Source organism: Taudactylus pleione, unplaced genomic scaffold (assembly GCF_031769625.1).
Source record: "Taudactylus pleione unplaced genomic scaffold, aTauple2 ptg000156l, whole genome shotgun sequence".
Taxonomy (NCBI): domain Eukaryota; kingdom Metazoa; phylum Chordata; class Amphibia; order Anura; family Myobatrachidae; genus Taudactylus; species Taudactylus pleione.
Window position 1 is genome coordinate 9,090,420 of NW_028284558.1, and position 24,171 is coordinate 9,114,590.

General features: G+C 45.7%; 1 protein-coding gene across 3 annotated transcripts in view; it reads right to left on the reverse strand.

The window, feature by feature from the left end:
* The window catches only part of TTC21B (tetratricopeptide repeat domain 21B), a 135,731-nt gene that overhangs the window by 98,187 nt on the left and 13,373 nt on the right, over nucleotides 1–24,171 (reverse strand). For all 3 annotated transcript variants that reach the window (XR_015878803.1, XR_015878804.1, XM_088474837.1), the window contains exons 5-9: nucleotides 23,216–23,338; nucleotides 13,901–14,058; nucleotides 6,185–6,273; nucleotides 5,296–5,390; nucleotides 54–246 (exon numbers count right to left, since the gene is read on the reverse strand). Coding sequence is in view for 1 of the 3 variants with exons in the window: in XM_088474837.1 (XP_088330963.1) it covers nucleotides 54–246; nucleotides 5,296–5,390; nucleotides 6,185–6,273; nucleotides 13,901–14,058; nucleotides 23,216–23,338 (658 nt within the window). In the remaining 2 variants the exon portion in view is untranslated. The remainder of the gene's footprint in view (nucleotides 1–53; nucleotides 247–5,295; nucleotides 5,391–6,184; nucleotides 6,274–13,900; nucleotides 14,059–23,215; nucleotides 23,339–24,171) is intronic.

Consider the following 24,171-nt stretch of genomic DNA (forward strand, 5'->3'; position numbering starts at 1 on the left):
CTGTTTCATGAAGCAGTCAAACCAAATACCAACAGTACATCATAGTTACTTACCAGTAAGTGCAGACACATTGGACTCGTCCAGAGTCATTGCGGTTTTGTACCATTTTAAGGCTTCCTTAATCCGACCTTGTAGAACAAACTGATAGCCAAGCTCAGTAGCAATGGTGGCATTATGGGGAGCCAAACTAGCAGCACGTTCCACCAAAGTTTGGGCTTGTTGGAGGATGCGCTGGTTGCGTTCACACTACAGGGCAAAAAAAACATCCATACTGCATAATACTGAACAACCAACCCTTCCTGTCCCCTCATGTTACACCCTCTGTGATTCACCCGCTTAATACCAGCCACAATAACTGTACTGTATGTCACACCGGTCAATGAATTACTCTCATGGGACGAAGTTCTACATCCCCTTTTACATCAAATTCTTTTGACGTGATAGTTACCGTCGCATCAAAAGTTTCAATGGTGGAAGCCCAGCCATCATTTGATGGTGGGCTTCTGATGTCCATCCCTAACACTAAGATTATTGAAACTGGGTTTATTTTAGGAAATTAACTGATGATGTCACTGGGAATTCCCTGTTTGGTGGAGATCTCATTGTGGGCTACATGGCTTGTCCAGAAGTAAAGTAAAATATGAGATATGGTAAGAACTTACCTTTGTTATCTCTATTTTGACGAAGTCCATAGGGTTCCACGGGATACCTTGGGGTATAGGTGATGACGTCAGGCATCAGGCACCATAGAGTTAAGTTTTCAGCCTTCCAGGATGCACTAGGGTCCCCCACCTATACCCCGCCCCCGAGCCAAGGCATCTCAGTTACGTACCAAGCTATAGGCCGGAGGAGGAGAAGGAAGAGAGAGAAGAACGATCTGGACACACAAGAATCACATTCTCACCAGAGGGAGATGGAAAAAAAACGGTGACCAGAGTAAAGCCCATCAGCAGCACAGGTGCGACAGGGCGGAAGTCCTGTGGAACCCTATGGACTTCGTAGAAATAGAGATAACAAAGGTAAGTTCTTACCACATCTCATATTTTCTACATCAAGGTCCATAGGGTATCCACAGGATACCTTGGGGATGTCCCAAAGCAGTATCCTTTAAGGGTGGGGACGCTCCTGTGCTGAAAGGAGAATCCGCCAGCCGAAGGAAGCATCTTGAGAGGCAAAGGTGTCAAAAGCGTAATACCTCACAAAGGCATGGAGAGAGGACCACGTGGCAGCCTTGCAGATCTGGACTGCAGATGCACCACGTCGAACCGCCCACGAAGGACCCACAGACCTAGTGGAATGTGCCCTCACAGGAGGAATGAACCGGAAGGCCTTCATGAAGATTAGCTTCTGAAATAGCCATACGAATCCAACCTGCCAAAGTTTGCTTTGAAGCAGGCCAACCCTTCTTACGGAAGCCATAGAGGAAAAACAAGGCGTCCGACTTCCTAAAAGAAGAAGTGCGGTCAACATAAATCCTTAAGGCCCGCACAACGTCAAAGTGGCCTCACCCACTGAAAGATCAGGTGAGTTAAAAGCCGGCACAACGATTTCCTCGTTGATGTGGAACTTGAAACAACTTTCGGAAGGAATCCAGGTCGAGTGCGCAGCACTGCCCTGTTCCTATGAAAAATCAGAAAAGGGGGTCTACAGGAGAGAGCCCCTAAGTCAGAAACACGTCTGGCCGAAGCAATGGCCAGAAGGAAACCAGTCTTAGCTGTAAGCCATTTAAGGTCCACTGAGCCCAGTGGTTCAAACGGCGGTCCCTGGAGAGCTCTCAGGACCACAGCCAAATCCCAAGGAGCCACCGATGGAACAAAAGGTGGCTGAATGCGAAGAACACCTTGCATAAAGGTGCGCACATCAGGGAGCGCAGCAATCCTACGATGGAACCAGACTGACAGGGCAGACACCTGCACTTTCAGGGAAGCAAGGCGAAGCCCATGGTCTAGCCCCGCCTGTAGGAAAGCCAACACTCTAGACAGATGGAACTCCCGAGGGGCATAACCTCTCGGTCGACACCACTGGAAGAACGTATGCCACACACGATGGTATATCCTTGCAGAGGATGGCTTCCGAGCTCTTAGCATGCTTTGCATCACAGAGCTGGAAAAACCCCTGGACGTCTCAACAGCCACGCCGTCAAAGACAGCCGAGCCAGGTCCGGGTGAAGACAAGGACCCTGTGATAGCAGGTCCGGTCGCAGTGGCAACCGCAGAGGAATGTCCACGGACAGACTCTGGAGGTCCAAGAACCAGTGCCGCCTGGGCCACTCGGGAGCTATCAACAGGAGTGTACCCCTTCCTGTTTGAATTCCGGATTACCCGCGGAAGAAGGGAAAACGAAGGAAAGAGATAGGCAAACTGGAAAGTCCACTGGACGGACAGAGCATCCACCAGAGACATCTTTTCGTCTCTTGTTCGAGACCCGTACACCGGCAACTTGTTGTGCCGTGACGCCATGAGGTCTATCTCTGGAAGACCCCACCTGTCCACCAGAAGTTGAAAGACGTCCTGGTGCAAAGACCATTCTCCCGGATGTACGTCCTGCCGACTGAGAAAATCCGCCTCCCAGTTGAGGACTCCTGGGATGAATACCGCTGATATAGCCGGGAGATTGCGCTCCGCCCAGACCAGGATGCGCGACACCTCTGCGAGTGCCGCCCGACTTCGGGTTCCTCCTTGTCGATTTATGTACTCCAGGCCTGTTTCCTGGGATTGGCCTATTTCTTGGGCCCAGCCTGACGGGGAAAAGACTGTGCTTTAGGCCTACCCTGGGCCCTGTAAGGCTGAAAGGACGACGTACCACAACTTGAAGGGACCGCAGAACACGGGAGACATGCAGATGTGGCTGCTGCCAGCGAAGCTACAATTTTGGCCAGATCCGGACCAAATAGGACTTCTCCATTAAAAGGCAAAGCTTCTAAGCCCTTTTTGGAATCAGCGTCCGCTTTCCAAGATCGCAACCATAAGGTGCGACGAGCAACAACAGTTGCAGAAGAAATCCTAGAGGTGAGTATACTGATATCCAAGGCCGCTTCATTGATGTAAGTGGCCAAATCCCGGAGATTGCCCACCAACTCGGCCTGTTCAGCCGAACAGTCAGAGTCCAAAGACGCCTCCAAACTATCAGCCCAGTGCTCCATAGCTCTGGCTACCCAACACACGGCCATAGCCGGTCTGGACGCCCCCCCCCCCCCCGCAAGGGAATAAATGGACTTTAGGCAGATTTCCACCTTGCGGTCCGTAGCATCCTGCAAGGAGGACATGGAAGGCATGGGCAAAGTGGCACTTCGGACTAGGCGTGTCACATGAGAATCCACCTGTGGAGGGGATTCCCACTTAGAAAAATAATTGTCAGCAAACGGATAAGCCACGGCTAAGCGCCTCTGAGGCTGATACCGTTTTCCGGGGTGTTTCCACGCCTCCTCTAAATTGTCTACAAACTGACCCGAAAAAGGAAACACTGTGGCGTCACCCTTAATATCCTTGAAAAAGGCATATTTGGACTTGGACAACGGAGGATCATCATCCTCAATAACTAAAGCCGTGCGGACTGCCCGAATAAGGCCAGGAATATAAACCTTTGACTTAGCGTCCGACTCTTTAGTACGGAGAGGTTCTTGGTCAGATAGATCCAGAATCTCCCCATCATCGGACGTCACGTCGTCATCCTCATAGCAGACAGAGACGCCACAGGCCGCAACACAGACTCCCCTTGTAACACTTCCGACAAATGCTGTACTGAATTTGTCAGTGAATTAACCCACGCAGGCTCCTGTGAAACCTGGGGAGGGGAAATAAGGAGACTGTGGGGTACCATCAGTTGTCTCGGGAAACCCTGCATGGGTGACGACACCACTGACTGCTGGGACAATCCCATCTGGGAAAACACAGGTGGCGGAGCTAACTGGCCCACTAAGGTTGTAAGCGCCTTAGCGAAACAGGCCCAGGGAGGTTCCTGTACCGGAACCGTGACAGTAATTGGCCGCGCCAATAAATAACACTGCCCCTCCGCGTTACCCTCCCCCTCCGCTATTGGTACATTGCACTTAGTACACATAAGCTGGAGAGGAAATTCACTCTCAGACAAGATGGTAAGTATGTGACCCCTCTCACTGATACCTGTTAGTATAGTGGGAGAACCACCCTGCAAACACCGAACCGCAAGGGCTTTAGCAGAGTAAGAGCAGGGACAGTAAAATGGCTGACAGTAGAAAGTGAAAGTACAGGCAGCAGCGCTAGCAGAAGTCACATACAATGCAGAAGACATTAATCCCTGCACTATCAGCGCTGTTTCTCAACTACACAGACACAGAGTCTGGTAGGACACAGCGCTGCATACACTGACCTTAAGCCAACGGAGGAGAGGTATGCTGGGGGACCCAGACCGCGATGCCACCGATCAGCAGCTCCAGCAGCGTTCACCATGCAAAGGTGGCCACCGAGGAGCAGAGAGGAGGCCGGCCTGGGGGAGGAGTGCTGCCACAGGACCAATCGGAGGTACAGAGAGGGCTGTGTGCAGCGGAGGAGGCGCCGGCTGTATACAGGGAAGGCGCGCTCCCCTGGCATGCAATTAACCCCTGGGACGCCGCAGCGCTTGCCGCTCAGCTGCGGCCCGCTGTCCCAGGGGGATAGTGGAAGCGCAGGTTAGTACCTGGCTCCACGCTGCAGCCAGTCCCCAGGGAGCCCCCTGCCTGGGGACTAAGGACCATGTTCTCAGCAGGGACCCACCGTGGGACCCCCGCTGCTTACCTGCTCCCCTTGAATCCGGCCATGGTCCGAAACATCTGGGATCACCGCTAGCCGTGACCCCAGATGCTTACCAGCATCCCCGGATCAGTACCGGCGGGGTGTAGGGGAGGCAGCATGGACGTCAGCAGTGACTGTCCATGCTGTACTCCCAGATGTGCAGCCACAGCTGCCTTGATAAAAACTTCAGGGGCTATTCGTAGCCCCCCTCTAAACATGTGCTCCGACTCCGAGCCGGGCACCAACGAAACTGAGATGCCTTGGCTCCGGGGCGGGGTATAGGAAGGGGACCCTAGTGCATCCTGGGAGGCTGAAAACTTAGCTCTATGGTGCCCGATGCCTGACGTCATCACCTATACCCCAAGGTATCCTGTGGATACCCTATGGACCCTGCTGTATAAAGTAGATTATTTTTTTGCTTTGCAACCAACTCTGCATTAGATCCTAAAAGAGAACAGGGAAGACTAGGGCCTGCTACCAAACTCCATGTTTCTATTTTCAGCGCAGCAGAAAACTAATGTCATTATTTCACATGTAAAGCACTTACCATTCTGCTAAAGGCTAATGACATGCTGTAGTACAGGTGAGCGTTGTGTGGTTCAAACTGATCCAAAGCATTTATCAAATCCCCCAGTTTAGTTGCTGCCTAGAGTAAAAAGAGTACATTACATGTAATATACATAATGCTTATATAATTAAACTAGTGTAACACTATAAACACATATGTAATGATAAAACACAATAACTACGTGCATGGAAGCTTTATGATGCTTTGATTTTCAAGTACATGTATTTAGGCAAAAGGAAAGAATCCTGACTCCTTGATTATCAGGGGTAGGGCAGATGACAACAGCATCCAGCAGCCCTTGAATGGTCAAATGAACATATTGAAACCAGAGGTGGAAATATTTTTTTTTAGAAGATTGTTCAACCTCCAATACATCCAAAAATACAACTCTGGTCATCCTAAAGCCTACAGACTATCCACAGCTTGTGACATTTCCTACAAGTCAAATCTTCTTTATGGATATGGGCAAAATACTGTGTGTGACACTCAAAACATTATTATATATGATATTCATAACAAATCTGTTATATCACTCAAGATATCCTCTGTGCCAGCCTGAATGCACCACTGAAAAAGAACTAAACCTTCAAAATAATGCAAATGAAATGGTACAGTACATGGGCAGGCAGTTCCGGTCTAGGGGGCGAAGCGGAAAGTGCCAGTCTGAATGTGATAGGAAAAACATGCCCACAAAAGAAGACCTTTATCTATAAGGTAGTATTAGGAGATTGAGTCGGGGTATTTTACACCACACACCATTAGCAATAAACAATATACCTAGGCACAGAATTGAGTAAAACAGATGGACCAATTGGTTCTTTGCTGGCATGAAACTCTATATTTGAAAAATAAATAACAATAAAAAAACATGCCTCGTGAACATTCCCCTCTCTGCACAAGTAATGAAGGGCCAGCACCCTGATGGCTTCCAGGTTATGACTGTCCTTCTGTAGTAGTCTGTAAGGGAAAACGAAAATCAGTATTATACATGATTAAAACTCATCTCATCAAACATCTACAAATGAAATGATCATTTTTGCATTCTAGCAAATTCAGAATATTAAGTCTCAAATAGGTATGTAGCGTTCACTCTAGCACGTCTCACAGCCCATGCAGTTCATCTTCCCGCCTGGGGTGTCGCTGTTTGCTCTGGTGCTTCTAGCACACTCAAGTCCCGCAAAAGAAACTGCTGTGACACAGACCAGAGTGTGCTAGAAGCACAAGAGCAGACAGTGGCAACCCAGGTAGGAAAGAGGAACTGCACGAGTTTCGACAGGTGCAGGGTGCTAGAATGAACACCAGGTATGCAGTCAAAGTCGGCGTTCATTGATGCTGTCGACATCACTAATGCTGTCAACGTCACTGACAGAATGATGATACTGGAAATGTCGACAATGTAATAATGTTCACATTTCCATTAGAGTTAGAGCTAGAATTGACGCTAGGGATAGATTTACATGAAAAACAGTTTGTCGATATTTCAACAGTGTCGACATGCTCATGTTGACATAACATACAACATGACGTCAGTTCCCATTACATGATACAATACACAAGTCATTTGAGACCAAGCACATTTATACTCTGTGAATTCCAAGTTTTAGTGAGTTCTAATTGGATAGGCTTTTTCATGTAGATTTTTTTTAATCACATACAAATCTTTAAGGGCTTGTCCATGGTGCACTTTACAAGGGGTACGGATCCACACCCCGATAGGCTTCAGAATTACTTATCCCTCTGAAAGCACGCCTCCCTCTTACACACATATAACACTGGCCAATATCCTGGTAGCAGTGCCATGCGTGCATGAAACAAAATGATTGAACATTTTTTGTTTCAAAATAGATTTAGGCATTAGTCCACCCTTCTCTTATCTCAGTGATAAGAATTCTCTCTGCAAAATAGAACCTGTGAAAGAAAATAAATCATTTGACTATATATGGATATTCCTTGCGCTAAGCACAAAATACATCTGTGTTCAAAACAACGTACTTCTCTTTATCTTTCCATGACATATTGTATGTGCATTGTCCGTGGGTGGGTGATATATTACAGAAAGGCTTTAAGCCGCCCCCAACAGAGCAGGATTAATGTCCATTTTAAGCAAAAGATTGATGTTTTTCCAGCACTAGAGGTCTGAAGAGTAATTTTATTCTCCACTGAGGACATATTGACTCATCATTAACACTAGTGTATCTGTCAAACTTAAGATGACAACTGATACACCAAGTCGCAAATGTAAAGTGTATTGAAAGGAAAATAATACAGATATATAAATCACATAAATTGTGAAGACTTGATTTAGCTTTAGTTTTCCATTGCTCTTTTTAACATATGATTACTTTTTATACTGTAAACATATTTTACAGCGATGCAGAGAACGTGTAATTCTTAACATCAGTCTCTGCCCCATTATTCCTATAAATAATAAGAGGATTTTCGGGTACTTACCGTTGAATCCTTTTTTCCGATTCATGCTGGGGGACACTGGACCATGGGGTTTCGATGGGGTCCACAGGAGCTGGCACTTAACTAAAACTGAAACTTTAGGAAGCCTAAGCTTCTCCCCTCTGCAACCCCCATCCAGCAGTAGAACTTCAACAGTGCCAGGAAAGGAGAAGCAGTTACTCAGTGAAACTGTTAAAAACGTACCAAACACAACCACAAGGAAACGACTGTCAGGATAAACTCCACACCAATGAGCGTGAGGGAGGAAACGGAGTGTCCTCCAGCATGAATCAGAGGGCCTGATTCAGAGCAGAACGCTCTGTCCAGAGCGCTCGCTCTGAATCAGTGCCCTCCTCCATGAAAATGGAGCGGCCTCCTGGACGCTCGTATAGCTGTGGGTGACCACCCACAGCTATAGCAAGCGTCCATGATGATGGTCGCGATGGTCTTGACCATCGCTACCATCGGACTTGCGACGGAGACCCTGCGGTAGGGTCTCCCTGCCACAAGCCCTGGAGTGATTTTGGCTCTATCAGAGCCAAAATCACTCCCACTGACATCACTAGTGATGTCAGTGGGGCCGGCTTCAGACGGTAGGCGTTCCCATGGGAACGCCTCCGTCTGGCAGGCACGCTCCCGGCACGCCCACCAAAGGGGGCGTGCTGTCAATCAACATCGACAGCACGCCCCCTTTGGTGCGATGGAAAGCCCGTCGCTCCCCGGGTCTCGCGCATGCGTATGACGGAGCTCCCTCCGTCGTGCGCATGCGCAGTGGGGAACATCGACCCACTTGCGAGCGGGTCTGAATGACCCCCAGAGAACGGTAAGTACCCCAAAATCCTCTTCTCTTTTTTCACTGCTGGGAGACACTGGACCAAGGGATGTTCAACAGCCGCCCGCAATGGAGGGAACGCTCAGGCTGCCTGACCAGAGAACCGTACACACAAAGTGGGCGTCGCCGGACAGAGGACCAGGTAGCAGCCGGCAGACTTGCTCAGCGAACGTCCAACACTGGGATAGGCCTGATTGAGACTAAGCGGGTCAAACACGAAATGGTCTGCTTGTTAGAAGGCCAAACACGTTTTTGAGTGACGTAAAGGACCAGCAAGGAATCTGTGCAGCGGACAGAGAAAGTCCTGTCCAAGTAAATCCGCAGGGCCAGATCGTCCCGTCCTGTGAAGTCTGCGTGGAAGGAAAGACAGAAAAGACAATTTCCTGGTTCAAGTGGAGGGGTGAAACATCCTTCGGTTGGAACGAAAGAACCATATGAAGAAGAACTGCCCGATCATCATGAAGGATAAGAAAAGACAGCCTGCAGGACAAAGCATCCAACTCGGAAACACGCGGAACTGAGCATAAGGATAACCAGTTTCCAAGTCACAAACTGTAGGTCCACCAAATCCAAAGGCATAAAAAGACCCGAAATGACGAGGTTAAGATCCCACAGAGCCACCGGCGGACAAAGCGGACGCTGGGCCAGAAGCTGTTGGAAATAGAATGAGCCAAAATCTGCACTTTCAAGGAACGCAGACTTAAACTGGCCTCTAAACCTTCCTGAAGGAAAGCTAAGAAACGGCAACGGTGAAACTTGGAAGTATGAACCTCGAGTTATTCACACCACAAGATGTTGATCTTCCAACCCTTAGCCTTCAAGATCTCGTCCATTAAAGCCAACCAAGGAGGGTCCCTGTGCAGAAAATTACCCTGCAGTGGCAGATCTGGCTGAAGTGCAAGACATCAGCTGAGACCTACCACCAGTTTGAGGATGGCAGTGTACCATGTCGGCGCAGCCACTACCATCACTGGTACCTGTTGCTCCTTGACCCACTTGAGAACCCAAGGTAACATGGAAATCGGGGTGGGAATAGGTATACCAAATGGAAGCTCCACAGAAGTATCATGGCATCCACCATGAAAGCTAGAGGGTCTCTGGACCTCGGACTTAATCAGGCGGACCTTGAAGTTGTGATGAGATGCCATGAGGTCCACTTCCGGAAGAACTCCAAACCAACTATTGGAAGAAGTCCGTATGGAAAGACCACTCCCCCAGGAGAAAGGTGGTCCTGCTGAGGAAGTCAGTCTTCCAATTGTTCACGTCTGGTATGAACACTTCCGAGATTGACAGAAAACAAAGGCTTCCGACTAGGACAGAATGTGGGATGCATCCGCCATTGCTCCTGCGCTTTTGGTGCCGCCTTGATGATTCACATACGCCACCACTGGCAAGGACAGACTGGGCCCCCAACAAAGCTAGATAGATAAATCAGTAGTACAGCCTCGAAGACGACCAAAAACCCTGGAGTCGAAGACACAACACCACAGCACCCCAAACGAGGCGACTTGTATCCGTGCTCACAATGACCCAAGCTGGGGTGACAGAGGATCGTCCCTGGAGAAGATGATCAAAAACCAGCCGCCACTGAAGGGAGCGAAGCATGAAGAGAGGTTCTCAGTGCATACCGACCAATTACGGAGAATTTCCCACAAGAGGCCTCGAAGGTGGAGACCATCATACACAACAGTTTCATGCACAGCAATATTGACGGACGATGTCATGACAGGACCCTTGTGACCAAATCCTGGAGACTCTGGGCCTGATTCAGACCCGCTCGCAAGCGGGTTGATGGTGGCCCAGTGCGCACGCGCGAGCCCCGGAGCGAGCGCAAAAAGCACTCGCTCCGTGGCTCACTACAAAAGGGGCGGCTGTCAATGTTGATTGACAGCTCGCCCCGTTTTGTAGGTGTGGCTTCACAAACGGAGGCATTCCCAAGCGAACGCCTGCCGTTTGTGGGAGGCCCCACTGACATCACCAGTGATGTCAGTGAGAGAGCTTCCGGCTCTATTAGAGCCAGAAGCTCTCTGGGGCTTGCGGTCATGAGACCCTACCACAAGGGTCTCGTCGCAAGCCCGATGATCGCGATGGTCTTGACCATCGTGACCATCATCCTGGCCGCTCGCAATAGCTGTGGGTGGTCACCCACAGCTATGCGAGCGGCCAGGAGACCGCAACTAAAAAAACCAGTGCCCGCTCCCTGATTCAGAGCGAGCGCTCGCTTTTTGCGAGCGCCTCTGAATCAGGCCAGCTGTGCTTTGGATTCTGGGAGGAACACCCACTGCAGAGAGGTGTCGAACTCCACCCCTAGGAACAGCAGGCGCTGACAAGGCATCAGGTGAGACTTCTCAAAGTTTAGGATCCAGCCATGATCCTAAAGAACATAGTCCATGCGGTCCAGATGCACCTGCAACCGGGAAGTTGAATTGGCCTTCACGAGGAGATCGTCTAAATAGGCAATGACCGCAATCCCTTCCTTGCGCAACAGACTAACTGTTACCGCCATGATCTTCGTTAAAATGAATGGGGCCGTGGTCAAACCGACTGTAAGGGCCTGGAACTCATAGTGAGCTGAGCCCAACGTGAACCAGAGCAGAGAGTGATGACCTTCCCAAATTGGAACGTGAAGGTACGAGTCTTTGACGTCGAGTGAGGCCAAATATTTAGCGTTCCCGCTAGGCTGTTTTAGCGGGGCTCAGCGCCCTGCCCTCTTTCTGGAAGGCAAAAAGCGCCCTGCCCTAACAGCCTGCGGGTACCGTCCTCACCCGCGGGTCGCAGTGTCCCGCGGGTGAAGAAATGTGCATGCGCCCGGCATCTATTCTCCCCCTCTGCAGGGCTTGGGGGCTGCCCGGCGTGTCCGTAAGTGCCGGGCACGCCCCCAAGAGTGACGAAAAGGGACGCGTCTTATAGACACAACCCCTTTTCGATGACCACACCCCCTTCTCGGTTGCGCGCACGAACGTGCCCTCTGTAGCTCCGGCGCCCTGCCTCGTGCCGGAGCTGGAGTGAACACTAAATATTTGATGGCCTCCATCACTGATCGGAGAGATTCTATTCAAAAGCAATCCACCCAAAGACTGGTGTTTAAGTCCCAATTCAAATTCTGGTGGTAGAAACAGTTCGGCTTCGGTTACAGCCAGGTCCAACAAACTACCCCCGACTGCAACAGACGTGCTTAAGGAAACCAGCAGGTATCCTGCTGAAGCACCGGGGCTGGAGATTGTCTTGTGTGACAGCCAGCATCCTACGCAACTTGTAGGACCACACCATCACAGACAAAGCAGGAAGGAGAGATGCCAGGCCACGCCCCCTCCTCATGAAGCAGCCACTCTCCATCCCTAGTGAAGAGCCCCCCCCGCTGTGTAGGGATGCACTGGTACCGCCGGGGTACCCAGCCAGCCTGCGCAGCTGCAGAAAACCTCTCCACAATGGCGGACCCCGCACCTTCTAAATGGGTTTCGGTGGTCTCAACCGGAGTGTTTGGAAACGGTCCCCCCCTCCCCCCCGAAACAGTCTCCCTGCATCCGCAACACCTCCACAGAACGCTGCCCACAGCAGCGTGAAAATAAACTACAAACAAAACAAAAGCCACTAACCTATAAGAATAAAGGCTGCTCCTTGAAGGCCCCTTCAAACGGTGCCCACCCCGCCAGACACTTAATTTGCACTGCCAGCTAGGGGTTGCAGAGGGGAGGAATTTAGGCTTTTTAAAATTACAGGTTTATTTAACTGACAACTCCTGTTGTCAGTTAAATAAATTATAGAATTATAGAAAATATTACCCCTCTAAAAATAGTTAAAATAATTATGCAGTAATTATTATGTTTGATCAAGTGAAAAATATGCTCCAATTACTTTACGGAAACATCCTACCTCAAGAGGACTTTGGTCTATAAGAGCACTCTGGCTACTTTTACGTAATAGATTGCGTAATATTTTTAACTTCATTCAGTGCTTTTCACCATGTCCTTTTTATCAGCAAAGTAGCGTTGTTTATTGTTTGGGCCTTGAAGCAACACAGGTTCAAGGTCTGGTAAAGGTTTCCTCCTCCCCGGGAGGTGCGAGCTGAAATGGGTGAAAAGTGACTCGTTTGGGCGCCCAAACAGCACTTTTCGCGATTGCGCCCAGCACTTTGGTCGGGGATAGCCATTTTATACCTCTATGGGTGCGATCAGCGCGATAATCGGCATCTATTGAATTGACCCTGTGATCTCCAGTCACTGTGACACGAGATCGGGTGCGCTAAAACAATTGAATTCTGCCCGATAAATATTCCGGATTGCACAACCCCACCATCGGGAGAATGGGGAATTGCGGCAATTGGTCGCAGATGTATGGGCCCCATAAGTCATGTGTGCATGAGTTGTGTCTTGGGCGGTGATAGGTAGAGTGGTCTTCACGTAGAAATTGAGGTAGCATAGGAAATATATATTGAGGATTCCTCATGATGAGAATTATACAAGATAGCATTGGTTGGTTGATTTAGTAGGGGTAGTTGGCCAGGAACTAAACATCAAGGACAGCAGAGTCAGCGGGGTCTGGCAATTTGCTGTTTTAAAGGAAGAAAAAGAGTTTTGAAGTTGAGGGTCTTGGTTAGAACAACAACTGAGTTCTCTGCAGGATGGGAATCCATAATAGGGTGGAGCATAAAATGTTTGAAATTATTTAAATTGCTCTAAAGGAAGCTCTATACCACCCCTCCGGGGTCCAGCATCTCCCAATGGATTCAGAGGAAAGTATTTAATGTTAAGTATTAAAATCCCATCTTTTGGTGTCACTATGCCTACAAGCAATTTTACTAGCACTGTCTTCCAGCTGAGTTCCACTTGTCAGAACAACCTTGCTGTATCTTAAGCGATTAACATGGATAAAAGCATAAGAATTTCCCATGATTATCTTTTTAACACTAATAAAAATGTATGTCAATGGCAAATTAATATAACATGCGTTCCAACATTAAAAAAAAAATTGTCACTAGCGAGCTAAACCTGGGCATTTAATGCCCTTTCACATTAAGCTCCCATTATTACTCTTACAATGTAGGGCTGTGGTATTTGAGGAGACAATAAATGTGATATTTTTAGCTACAAACACAAGCTACAGGGTTTTCTAAACCATGCTTCAGCTACAAAGGATTGCCAGCCCAGTGTTTTCAAAATCAGTTCAACAATTTAGTTCCATAATTGGTTCTTTGCTGTTTTCCTAGCAACTGAAATGCCACCAGCCCACACATTTCTCAATATCTCCAACTATCTGGAAACAAAGTACTTGACACAACTGTGGTGTGTAAGCTGTATACTGAACCTTAGTGCTGTCTCTACTGTCTGTTCCCAATCTTGCAATGCCAACTGTAGCTTCATTTTTTTAATAAGAGCAGGGACGAAGTCTGGGCAGCTGGCAATGATTAAGTTTACGGCTTCCAAGGCTCCAGAATAATTTTGCCGCAACTCGCAATAGTGAGCCTGCAATAAAAAAAAACAAATATATAAATGCTCTACATAATGAAACATTAGTATTTACATATTTTTATATTTGTGATGATAGAGAAAAGTATAAAAATCCCATTGTCTCTAACTCCATTTGGGGGCACTGAGCACCCTCTTATGGTAATTACACCCTAGTTCTCCTGTTGAAAGTTTAACTTGGCGGTAAAAGATCTGAGCCAAAAACGAACATCGGCCACGGTTAGCTATAATGACCTTTATCTGGCATGGTATTTTGTAAAGCTTAATATAAAACAGTATCTCAATTTCCCACTAGATGGAACATATAATTAAATGAAACTCACATTTATTAGATACTATGTCGACTATATAATATTTAAAATCAAACAAATGCATATGTATAAGCGAAATGTAACAGCATTCAGAAGTTGTATTTATGTTACCTTTGTATAATTAGCATGAGAGTAGTAAATGGAAAATATTTGTGGATGACCAATAACACATAACAACTGTGCAGTTATCTTATCGGAGACTGGTTGTAACTACGATCAGTTCACCAGAGAACAGTGTTATAGATGGAAGATATGTACTGGGAAATTAGCTAATTCGGTCCAAAATCCTTAATACCGTATTTAATATTGTAAAATTAAATCCAAGTACAGCAATTTGTCAATCAGAACACTAATGGTAGCTGAGCTCAGATGCGCAACTAATACTTCTTTTATTGGTATTTGGTTCAACAGTCCCCTGGGGTGTGGCCAGGATGGGTAAACAATAGCACAGTTTGTGGGAGCTCCCTATCAAAATTATCCTTAAAACCCATCCTGACTCTGCAAATTTACTTTTTTGGTTTGGAAGGGTTATTTTTTTTTTAGTTAGTACTTAGGGCCGTAATCAATTGGAGGCGAAAAGTCCGTTTCCGCAATACTTTTTCGCCGATGACGTAATTTTCGCCTGTTTTGAGTTTCCTCCGTATTCAATTTGGAGGACTTTTCGCCTAGACGGAAAGTCAATACAATGTAATAGGCAAAAAAGTTTTGCCTATGAATAGCAGGTGGACAAAAAAGTGCAGAATTGTGGTTTGGGGTACAACGTTGCGGGAACCTTCGTGCAGCCTTAAGACAGTCCCCTAAAGGTAAACTGCTTCAAAAAAAAGTTTAAAAATATTCGGGACACCCCCAAAAAATTATGTTTCATTTTGGGGGGGTAAAAAAAATAACATAGGGGAACAAAGTGCCAAACTATCTAAATTAATTCAGGTCGGGTCCCCATGTATAGGGAGGGGCTCTAGACTGCACACCCTACTGGTAATGAAAGGTGCCATCATGCTGAGATTTTAAAGTAACATACACAAAAACAGAGTTGCAGATGCACTATGCGATCATTACTGTTTAAATTTACATTTATTAAATAGAATTTCAGAGGTAGTTTGCATATTAATGGCCAATGATACGGGCCTGCCCACCAGCGTCAAGGTCACCTCATTGAGTAGGTCCCTAACACTCTGGGGTTCACATCTGGGATGCAAGGCACCCCAAAAGACGGTCCAGCCAAAGACCTCCTCAGGGCATCACACGAAAAGAAAGGTGACAGTGAAGTGTTAAAGTATCAAGTGTGTAAAGGTAACTAATGAATGTTAAGATAATAATAAAAGTAGAATGTGTGTGAAAAATTACATAAATAATAAACAAACATGAAGGTGATATACAAAGTGACTATATGTATTAAATGGTGATGCCCTGAAGAGGTACAGCCAGGGGGCCCCATGTCCAAACGCTCACCCCAAAAAAACTGACACTAACAATATAAATAGGAGTTACTTAAGATTATGCCTGTTGTCTGGTGCAGTCAAATGCTAGGTCCCTGCTTAAAAACATATATGAGGTGGTGGGGGGGAGGGGGTGCAAATCTAGACTGGAGCAATCTCAAGCTTCAGATGTGTGTATAAATACACAGTATAGGGAGAGGCTCTAGACTGCACACTCTACTGGTAATGAAAGGTGCCATCATGCTGAGATTTTAAAATAACATACACAAAAACAGAGTTGCAGATGCACTATGCGATCATTACTGATTACATTTAAATTTATTAAATAGAATTTCAGAGGTAGTTAGTATATCAATGGCCAATGTGACGGGCCTGCCCACCAGCGGCAGGCCGTGCAATTTTGCTAATTTTTAAAAATAACTTTGGGGACTTAAAAAAATGCTTACCCCCATTTTCATGTACCCCAAATTTGATAGATTTTTTGGGGGGGTTAAATAACTATTCCTAAGTGCTATTCTTTACCACTTCTTCATAGCCGCAAAATTGCACCTTACGTGGCTATTACAAACCCTGACTTACTTCAGCAGGCAAAAATGGGGGTACCCATAGTGATCCCCCATGTCTGGACATCTTTAGAGGGGTCCCAGGCATATTTCCCAAAAATTTGCATTTTTTTTCGTAAATGGGGTGAAGGGTCATTTTAAAAAAACAGGGATAATTTTTCAATTACCTATAGCAGGTGAAAAAAAAAATGCAGATTTGGGGTTTAGAGGTGCAGGCTTAAAAAAATAGCCTGCACCCTTGGAAATGCCCACTTAAAACGAAATGTGCAAAAAAAAAAAAAAAATCGAGACATCCCAAAAAAATGTTTTTCACAATTTAGGGGTGAAAAAAAAAAAAAAAAATTGGGAAACAAAATGCCAAACTAACGAAATTAATTCTGGTGGGATCCCCAAGTATGTGGCAGGTGTTTTTCCTTGCGCAGAGTAGCGGCAGCTGTATTTTTGAAGAACTTTGAAAATTACATTTAGGGACTTAAAAATATGCTTACCCCCATTTTCATGTACCCCAAATTTGATGGGACCACTTTTAAAAACGAAAAAAAAAAAGCCTAAGTGCTCTTCTGCGTCACTTCTTCAATGTCGGGAAAAATAACCACCTGCCGCATCTATTTAAAAAGCCGACTTTCTTCTGCAGGCAAAAACGAGGGTACCCATAGTGATCCGAGGTCTGGACATCTTTAGGGTGGTCCTACAATTATTTCCCGAAAATTCCCTTATTTCTTCGCCAATCCAAGTTTCGCCTGTTCCCGATTTTGCCTACTTTGGAATTGAATACGGGGAACAGCGGGCAAGCGCGCGATACTTTTCCACCTGGAAAACAGGCGAAGGAGGTGAAAAGTCCAGCAGGCGAAAAGTCTGGACTTTTTGCCTCAAATTGAATACGGGCCAAAGTTGGCTGTTATCGAGTTAGGTATGCCAGTAGTTAGGTTTGGTATACAGGGTGGGGGGTTGTTTGGGTCTATAGATACATTTTAGCTATTTCTTATGGCACATACACACGGTCAGATTTAAAGGACAATTTAAACGATACCGATATCGTTTAAATCGTTCTTTTTTTTTGCCCCTTCAAATGAACAAACATTGCGTGGGCACTGATGGTCAGGTTAGCCTGGTTACTATAGGGACCCTCGATCAAGTTATAGTAGTTGGGGGAATGGTGCATGAGCTGGATGTTCAATAACGATCATCCAGCACATGTAGGACGATCAGACAACGTTATCTAATCGTTGCCTGATCTAACCGTATGTACGGTCCATTAGGGATCCAAGTGTACTGTAGTTGGGGCACGGCATACAGGATAGGGGGAATTTATTGTTGGGCTTTATTTCTGTTTATTTTGATACCCTCCGGCTTACAGTTATGACATTTATTTTGTTTATAGTGGCACAGTGTTTGTTATTTGTTGGTTCAATTAAGTGAGGATGTTCTGATAGTTATGAGTCATTATGGATGGCGATTTATAAATCCTTTGAATACTAATGGGAAGTTATATCTTTGCAGGACAGGTTTTCCTTGACATTATGTATTGAATTCTTCCGTGGCTCCGTACGTTTGGGCTTGATTGTCGACTTCTTGTCTGATCATGCGGCCTGATCATTTTTCTGTCGCTGTACCTATTTACTATAAGCATTATGTTTACAGCCCTTTCTTTATCCCACACTCTGTTAAATTACATTTTGATTCCTATTTATCAACTTTTAATGCCCCTAAGTGTATCGTCTACTCTGGTTAACTTGACTGATTTACATCAAACTACTGCCTAACCATCTCCTGATACTGTCCCTCCGCCATTTGTCTGTGGTTGGAAATGTTCCAGACACTGTGCATGTACCATATTTTGCTATGTATATTGTGACTGTATGCTTATGATTATCCAGTTTTGTTCCTGCTTTTTTTAATGCCCAGTGGTTTTTTTATGTTTGTTTCTTAAAATCAATAAAACTACTCAATTTAAAAAAAAAACACAACGCCCTGCCAGATAAGTTTTTGGATAGTATTAATTAGTGGGAATTGGAATACACACATTTAACCTGATTCTAAGAGGGGTATTCAATATGAAACGTTAACTTCACTGCCGAAGTTTACGTTTCATATCGGAGTTTTTTTTCTGCGTTAAAGTATCCAAAGTGGGCTGACTCACCCACGTGGGAACTGTCAGTTGCCGGAGCCCATCAGCGGCCGCGCTACAGTGAGCGCTGCCGCTGATTGGCTGATGGGACTGCAATGCCCCGTGAAGTCCCGGCAGCGGCCATTCGGGAGCTATGTGTATGTGTGACAACACACATACACATAGCTTGTAGCGTGGATCAGGTAAAACGTTTTTTTGTTTTAAAACACCCATGGATTACTGCGGAGACCAGCGCTGGATGTAGGTGAGTATGAAATCTTTCTTGCAGGGCCAGCTACCATGGATCTCTACTGGACAAGGGGACAGAAACTTCTGGTATAGGTAAGTATGTGTGAATGGGTAGGTGTATGTAATAAACTTATACTGGGCACGGTGTGTGTGTTTTGTCTTTTTTTAACTATTTATTTTACAGTGAAATTACAGGTGCCGCATGTCTGTTGGCACTTGTAGTTACACAAGTGCAAAATGGCAGGCATGCTGGCACTTGTAGTTCCACTGTAAAGTACAATAGTGTTATATTATTTGGCCCCCCTATTACCCCCATACCCACCAAGCAAGGGGTATGGGGAAGAGCCCCAGGCTTCAGCGTAAGCCTGTGGTGCTCGGGAGAGGGGGACCCTTTTTTGGGTGGTCCCCGACTCCCCCGAGATCACCGGCTTGCGCTGACCGACTTGGGGTGTAATGCTTTGGACCTGAAGCCCCGGTGATTGGGTCTCCGGGCTGTGGCATTACACCCCGGTCGGTTGGGTCTGGTGCTGGTCTTAAATATAGGGGGTACCCCACGTCGTTTTTGCCCCCTATATTTAAAACCAGCACTAGTCCCTGCAGCCTGGTGTTGGTTTCTAAAATACGGTGGAACCCTACACATTTTGTTCCCCGTATTTTTAGAAACCACCACTGGCTGGCAAGCGTGGGGCTGGTTTGGCTTTTGGGGGGGACCTTATGTCATTTTTTTTCTAAATTTTTACACATTTTTTTAACAGGTTAACAAAAACGGGAATTTTCGGGAAATATTCTAGTGACCCCCCTAATGATGTCTAGACATGGGGGATCACTATGGGTACCCCCATTTTTAACTCCTGAAGGAAGTCGGGCTTTCTAATAGCCGCAGCAAGTGCATAAATGCGACTTTGAAGAAAGTGGTGCAGAAGAGCATTTAGAATTTTTTGGGGGGAAAAATAACTATGCCCAGCAAATTTGGGGTACTTGAAAATGGGGGTCAGCATATTTTAAAGTTGCTAAACAGACTTGAAAAAATTGTGAAAAACCCACTTGCGCAAGGAGCTGCAGTGAAAAAAACACCTGGGGCATACTTGGGGACCCCCCCAGAGTCAAGTTCGCTATTTTTTAACTTTGTTCCCCAACATTTTTTTTTTTGGCCCCCAAATTCAAAGTGCTTTTCTTGGGGGTGTCCCGATTTTTTTTTTTTTTGACACAGATCGTTTCAAGGGGTCATTCTGAAGGGTGCAGGCTATTTTTTTTAAGCCTGCACCCCTAAACCCCAATTCTGCACTTTTTTTCGACACCTATTCAATGGTGAAAACTTATCCCCGATTTTTAACTTCGACTTTTCAAAAATGCGATAAGTCTTTGATATTGAATACAGTGTAAAAGTAAAACCTGCGATAATGACGTCATAATTGCGATATTAGCGCAAAAACGATGTTATCGCACCCATATTGAATACCCCTGTATGTTGCATGTAATGCAGTGACAGTTCTGTATATCTACGAGTACAGCGATTGTGACTCCTATGCAACTATACTGTATGCCCATATTGTGAGCTGCATGCCTCTTTTGCGACGTCGCCCCCTGCCTTCTGACCGTGAGCACAGCAGTCATCAGCAGTCATCATTATCAATGTCATTTACTAAACGTAGTATACAATCCATACGTATGACTCGGTTGCAAGTTTGGGGGCATACCCACAGGACATTTCTCTAATGTGCGAATACTCAGTTGCCACTCAGTGATGGCCATACAGCCATCGGTGAGAAGAAAATGAGATGCGTATGACAGACTCTCTCCCAGCTGCTCTAAGGTGCTCATGTTGACAAAAGCATGCCTATGGTTTGTGGGGAAAAAAAATTGCTAGATACGGCCGCATTCGGATTTACTGGTGATTCAGAATCAGGCCCACTGTATATTGTGGGTGTTATGTGCACGACTTTGTAACATATTCATACTTGTGAAGGTTGTATATGCGCCTTATACAGATATACTGAATATTTTCACTGTTTTTTAAATATATATTAATACAGGAACATTATTTAGATTTTGGTGTCCGATCGTACTCTAACCTGTAATTTGGGCACTAAATATAACTTGCAAAACACTGGTTTTACATGGAGTGAAGATTTTATTTTTTACATATTGAAGACTACAGATTCATCATGGCTGCAGAATGTGATGCTTTAATACTGCGTTCTCAGCGGATATAAGCGCCATTGGTTCTTTTTTACTCTTTAATGCAGATATCCTTTAAACTACAGCAGGATAGCAACATGATTCTAAAGCTGGGTACAGACTAGACGATGTGTATACCCAGCGATGGCACGATGTATCAAGCGGTCCGTACACACTACACGATCCGGTATCCGACCACCCGATATATCGTTCCCCCGCCACATCCAGAACCATGGTGTCGGCCGCCGGATCTTCTCATCTGCCGTGCTTGCACAGCGTATCTGAACAGTGTACCCGACTTAAAAGGCAAACTGGATGAGAACGTTTATTTGTAAAGAGTAATTCTAGCATTAATAAAACATTCTTTTTCCCTTATATGCACACGGTCATCTGAAATTACAAGGCAAGTTATATACAGTGCATCCGGAAAGTATTCACAGCCCTTCACTTTTTCCACATTTTGTTATGCTACAGCCGTATTCCCAAATGGTATAAATTCATTTTAGTCCTCAAAATTGTACACACAATACCCCATAATGACAACGTGTAAAAAGTTTGAGAGTTTTGCAAATTTAATTAAAAAAAAATAAAAAAAAAATAAGAAATCACATGTACATAAGTATTCACAGCCTTTGCTCAATACTTTGTTGATGCACCTTTGGCAGTAACTACAGCCTCAAGTCTTGTTGAAAATGATGCCACAAGCTTGGCACACCTATCTTTGGGCAGCTACGCCCATTTCCATTTACAGCACCTCTCAAGCTCCATCAGGTTGGATGGGAAGCGTCGGTACACAGCCATTTTCAGATCTCTCCAGAGATGTTCAATCGTATTCAAGTCTGGGCTCTGGCTGGGCCACTCACGGACATTCACAGAGTTGTCCTGAAGCCACTCCTTTGATATCTTAGCTGTGTGCTTAGGGTCGTTGTCCTGATGAAAGATGAACCGTCGCCCCAGTCTGAGGTCAAGAGCGCTCTGGAGCAGGTTTTCATGATATGTCTGTACATTGCTGCATTCATCTTTCCCTCTATCCTGACTAGTCTCCCAGTTCCTGTCGCTGAAAAACATCCCCCACAGCATGATGCTGCCACCACCATGCTTCACTGTAGGGATGGTATTTGCCTGGTGATGAGCGGTGCCTGGTTTCCACCAAACATAATGCCTGGCATTCACGCCAAAAAGTTCAATCTTTGCCTCATCAGACCATTGAATTTTGTTTATCATGGTCTGAGAGCCCTTCAGGTGCATTTTGGCAAACTCCAGGCAGGCTGCCATGTGCTTTTTACTAAGGAGTGGCTTCCGTCTGGCCACTCTACCATACAAGCCTGATTGGTGGATTGCTGCAGAGATGGTTGTCCTTCTGGAAGGTTCTCCTCTCTCCACAGAGGAATGCTGTAGCTCTAACAGAGTGACCATCGGGTTCTTGGTCACCTCCCCGACTAGGGCCCTTCTCCCCCAATCGCTCAGTTTAGACAGCCGGCCAACTCTAGGAAGAGTCCTGGTGGTTCCGAACTTCTTCCATTTACGAATAATGGAGGCCAGTGTGCTCATTGGGACCTTCAAATCAGCAGATATTTTTTCTGTACCTTTCCCCAGATTTGTGCCTCGAGAGAATCCTGTCTCGGAGGTCTACAGACAATTCCTTGGTCTTTATGCCTGCTTTGTGCTCTGACATGCACTGTCAAGTGTGGGACCTTATATAGACAGGTGTATGCCTTTCAAAATCATGTCCAATCAACTGAATTTACCACAGGTGGACTCCAATTAAGCTGTGGGAACATCTCAAGGATGAGCAGTGGAAACAGGATGCACCTGAGCTAAATTTTGAGATTCATGGCAAAGGCTGTGAATACTTATGTACATGTGATTTCTTAGGTTTTTTTTTTTTTTTATTACTATTAAATTTGCAAAAATCTCAAAAAAAACTTTTTATACGTTGTCATTATGGGGTAATTGTATGTAGAATTTTGAGGACAAAAATGAATTTATTCCATTTTGAAATAAGGCTGTAACATAACAAAATGTGGAAAAAGTGAAGCGCTGTGAATACTTTCCTGATGTACTGTATAAACCAAAAAATATAATCAATATGAATATTGATGGGTAGAGAGCTGGAATCCTAAATGGGGGTGGCAATTAATTTTCTATGGACTCTTGGTAGCACCATATAAACAAGAGAATAAGGATTCGAGGAATAATCCAAAATTATTACATTAATTTGCTTAAACCACATCAGCAGAGAGATTCCCACAACGGTTTCTTCCTGTAATGCTACCAGCAAAACATGCGACTTATTTCTGGTTACCTTACCTTCCCCATCATAGCAAATGGATCCATTCCATCATGCAGTCCTTCCTCTAAGTACTTCAGAGCCTTTTTAGCATAAGCTTCTCTCCCACAGGACAAATCAAGCCATCCTTTCAAAATCAATCCCTGTAAGACCAGACAAGCTAATTTGACTTCCTCTCATCAGACAATAAAGAAAAAAAGTCTATTCTGCTATGATTCGTTCAGAACTAATATGATTCCGGAACTCTACTACATAGAGTCATTTCTGATATTACTCTGACATATTACAGGTTCCCATTAGGACTACCTGTGTTGAAGAAAAACACTTAGGACATAAAATAGGATGTCTTCCTGTTTTGTATATGGCATTTAGATCGTCATGCAGCCGGTAATATGTATAAAATGGATAAAAGACTAGTATGGGCATATTTCTTTTCTGTTTCACAATTTTTCCTGGTGCTGTCACGACTGCTGTCAACCAAGGCTATATAAGACCTATTAGTGTGTGGCTCACAAGCCAGCCCTTGTCTAGATGTACCCTCTGTACCTGAGAGGGGAGTGCATTTAACTTTTAATGGTGTGTGAAGCCCATATGGTAGTGTAGGGACTTGGCCTTGCAGATATTGGGGGCACCCTGACGTTGGGCTGCAAGCTTAAAAATTTATGAACAAAGGGCCTCGTTCAGTAAGAATCGCTATTGCTAAAGCATACGCAGAGGGACGATTGTTGCATACAGCGTATGCATCACAGAGCACGTGGGCGAAGGCACCACTGCAAACACGGACACCACTTAGAGTCATCGTAGAATGACTTACAGGCAGTGAGCGTTTGGGGGTGGTAACGGGAGGGTGTCCGAGAAATGCAGGCTTGCCTGTCCGTTTGAATGCCCTTGCATGGGCGTGTATAAGTTAGCCTCTACGATTGCACACGCAGCTTGAGTACTGCATGCAACGAGGTTAGCAATTCAGGGGTAAGGT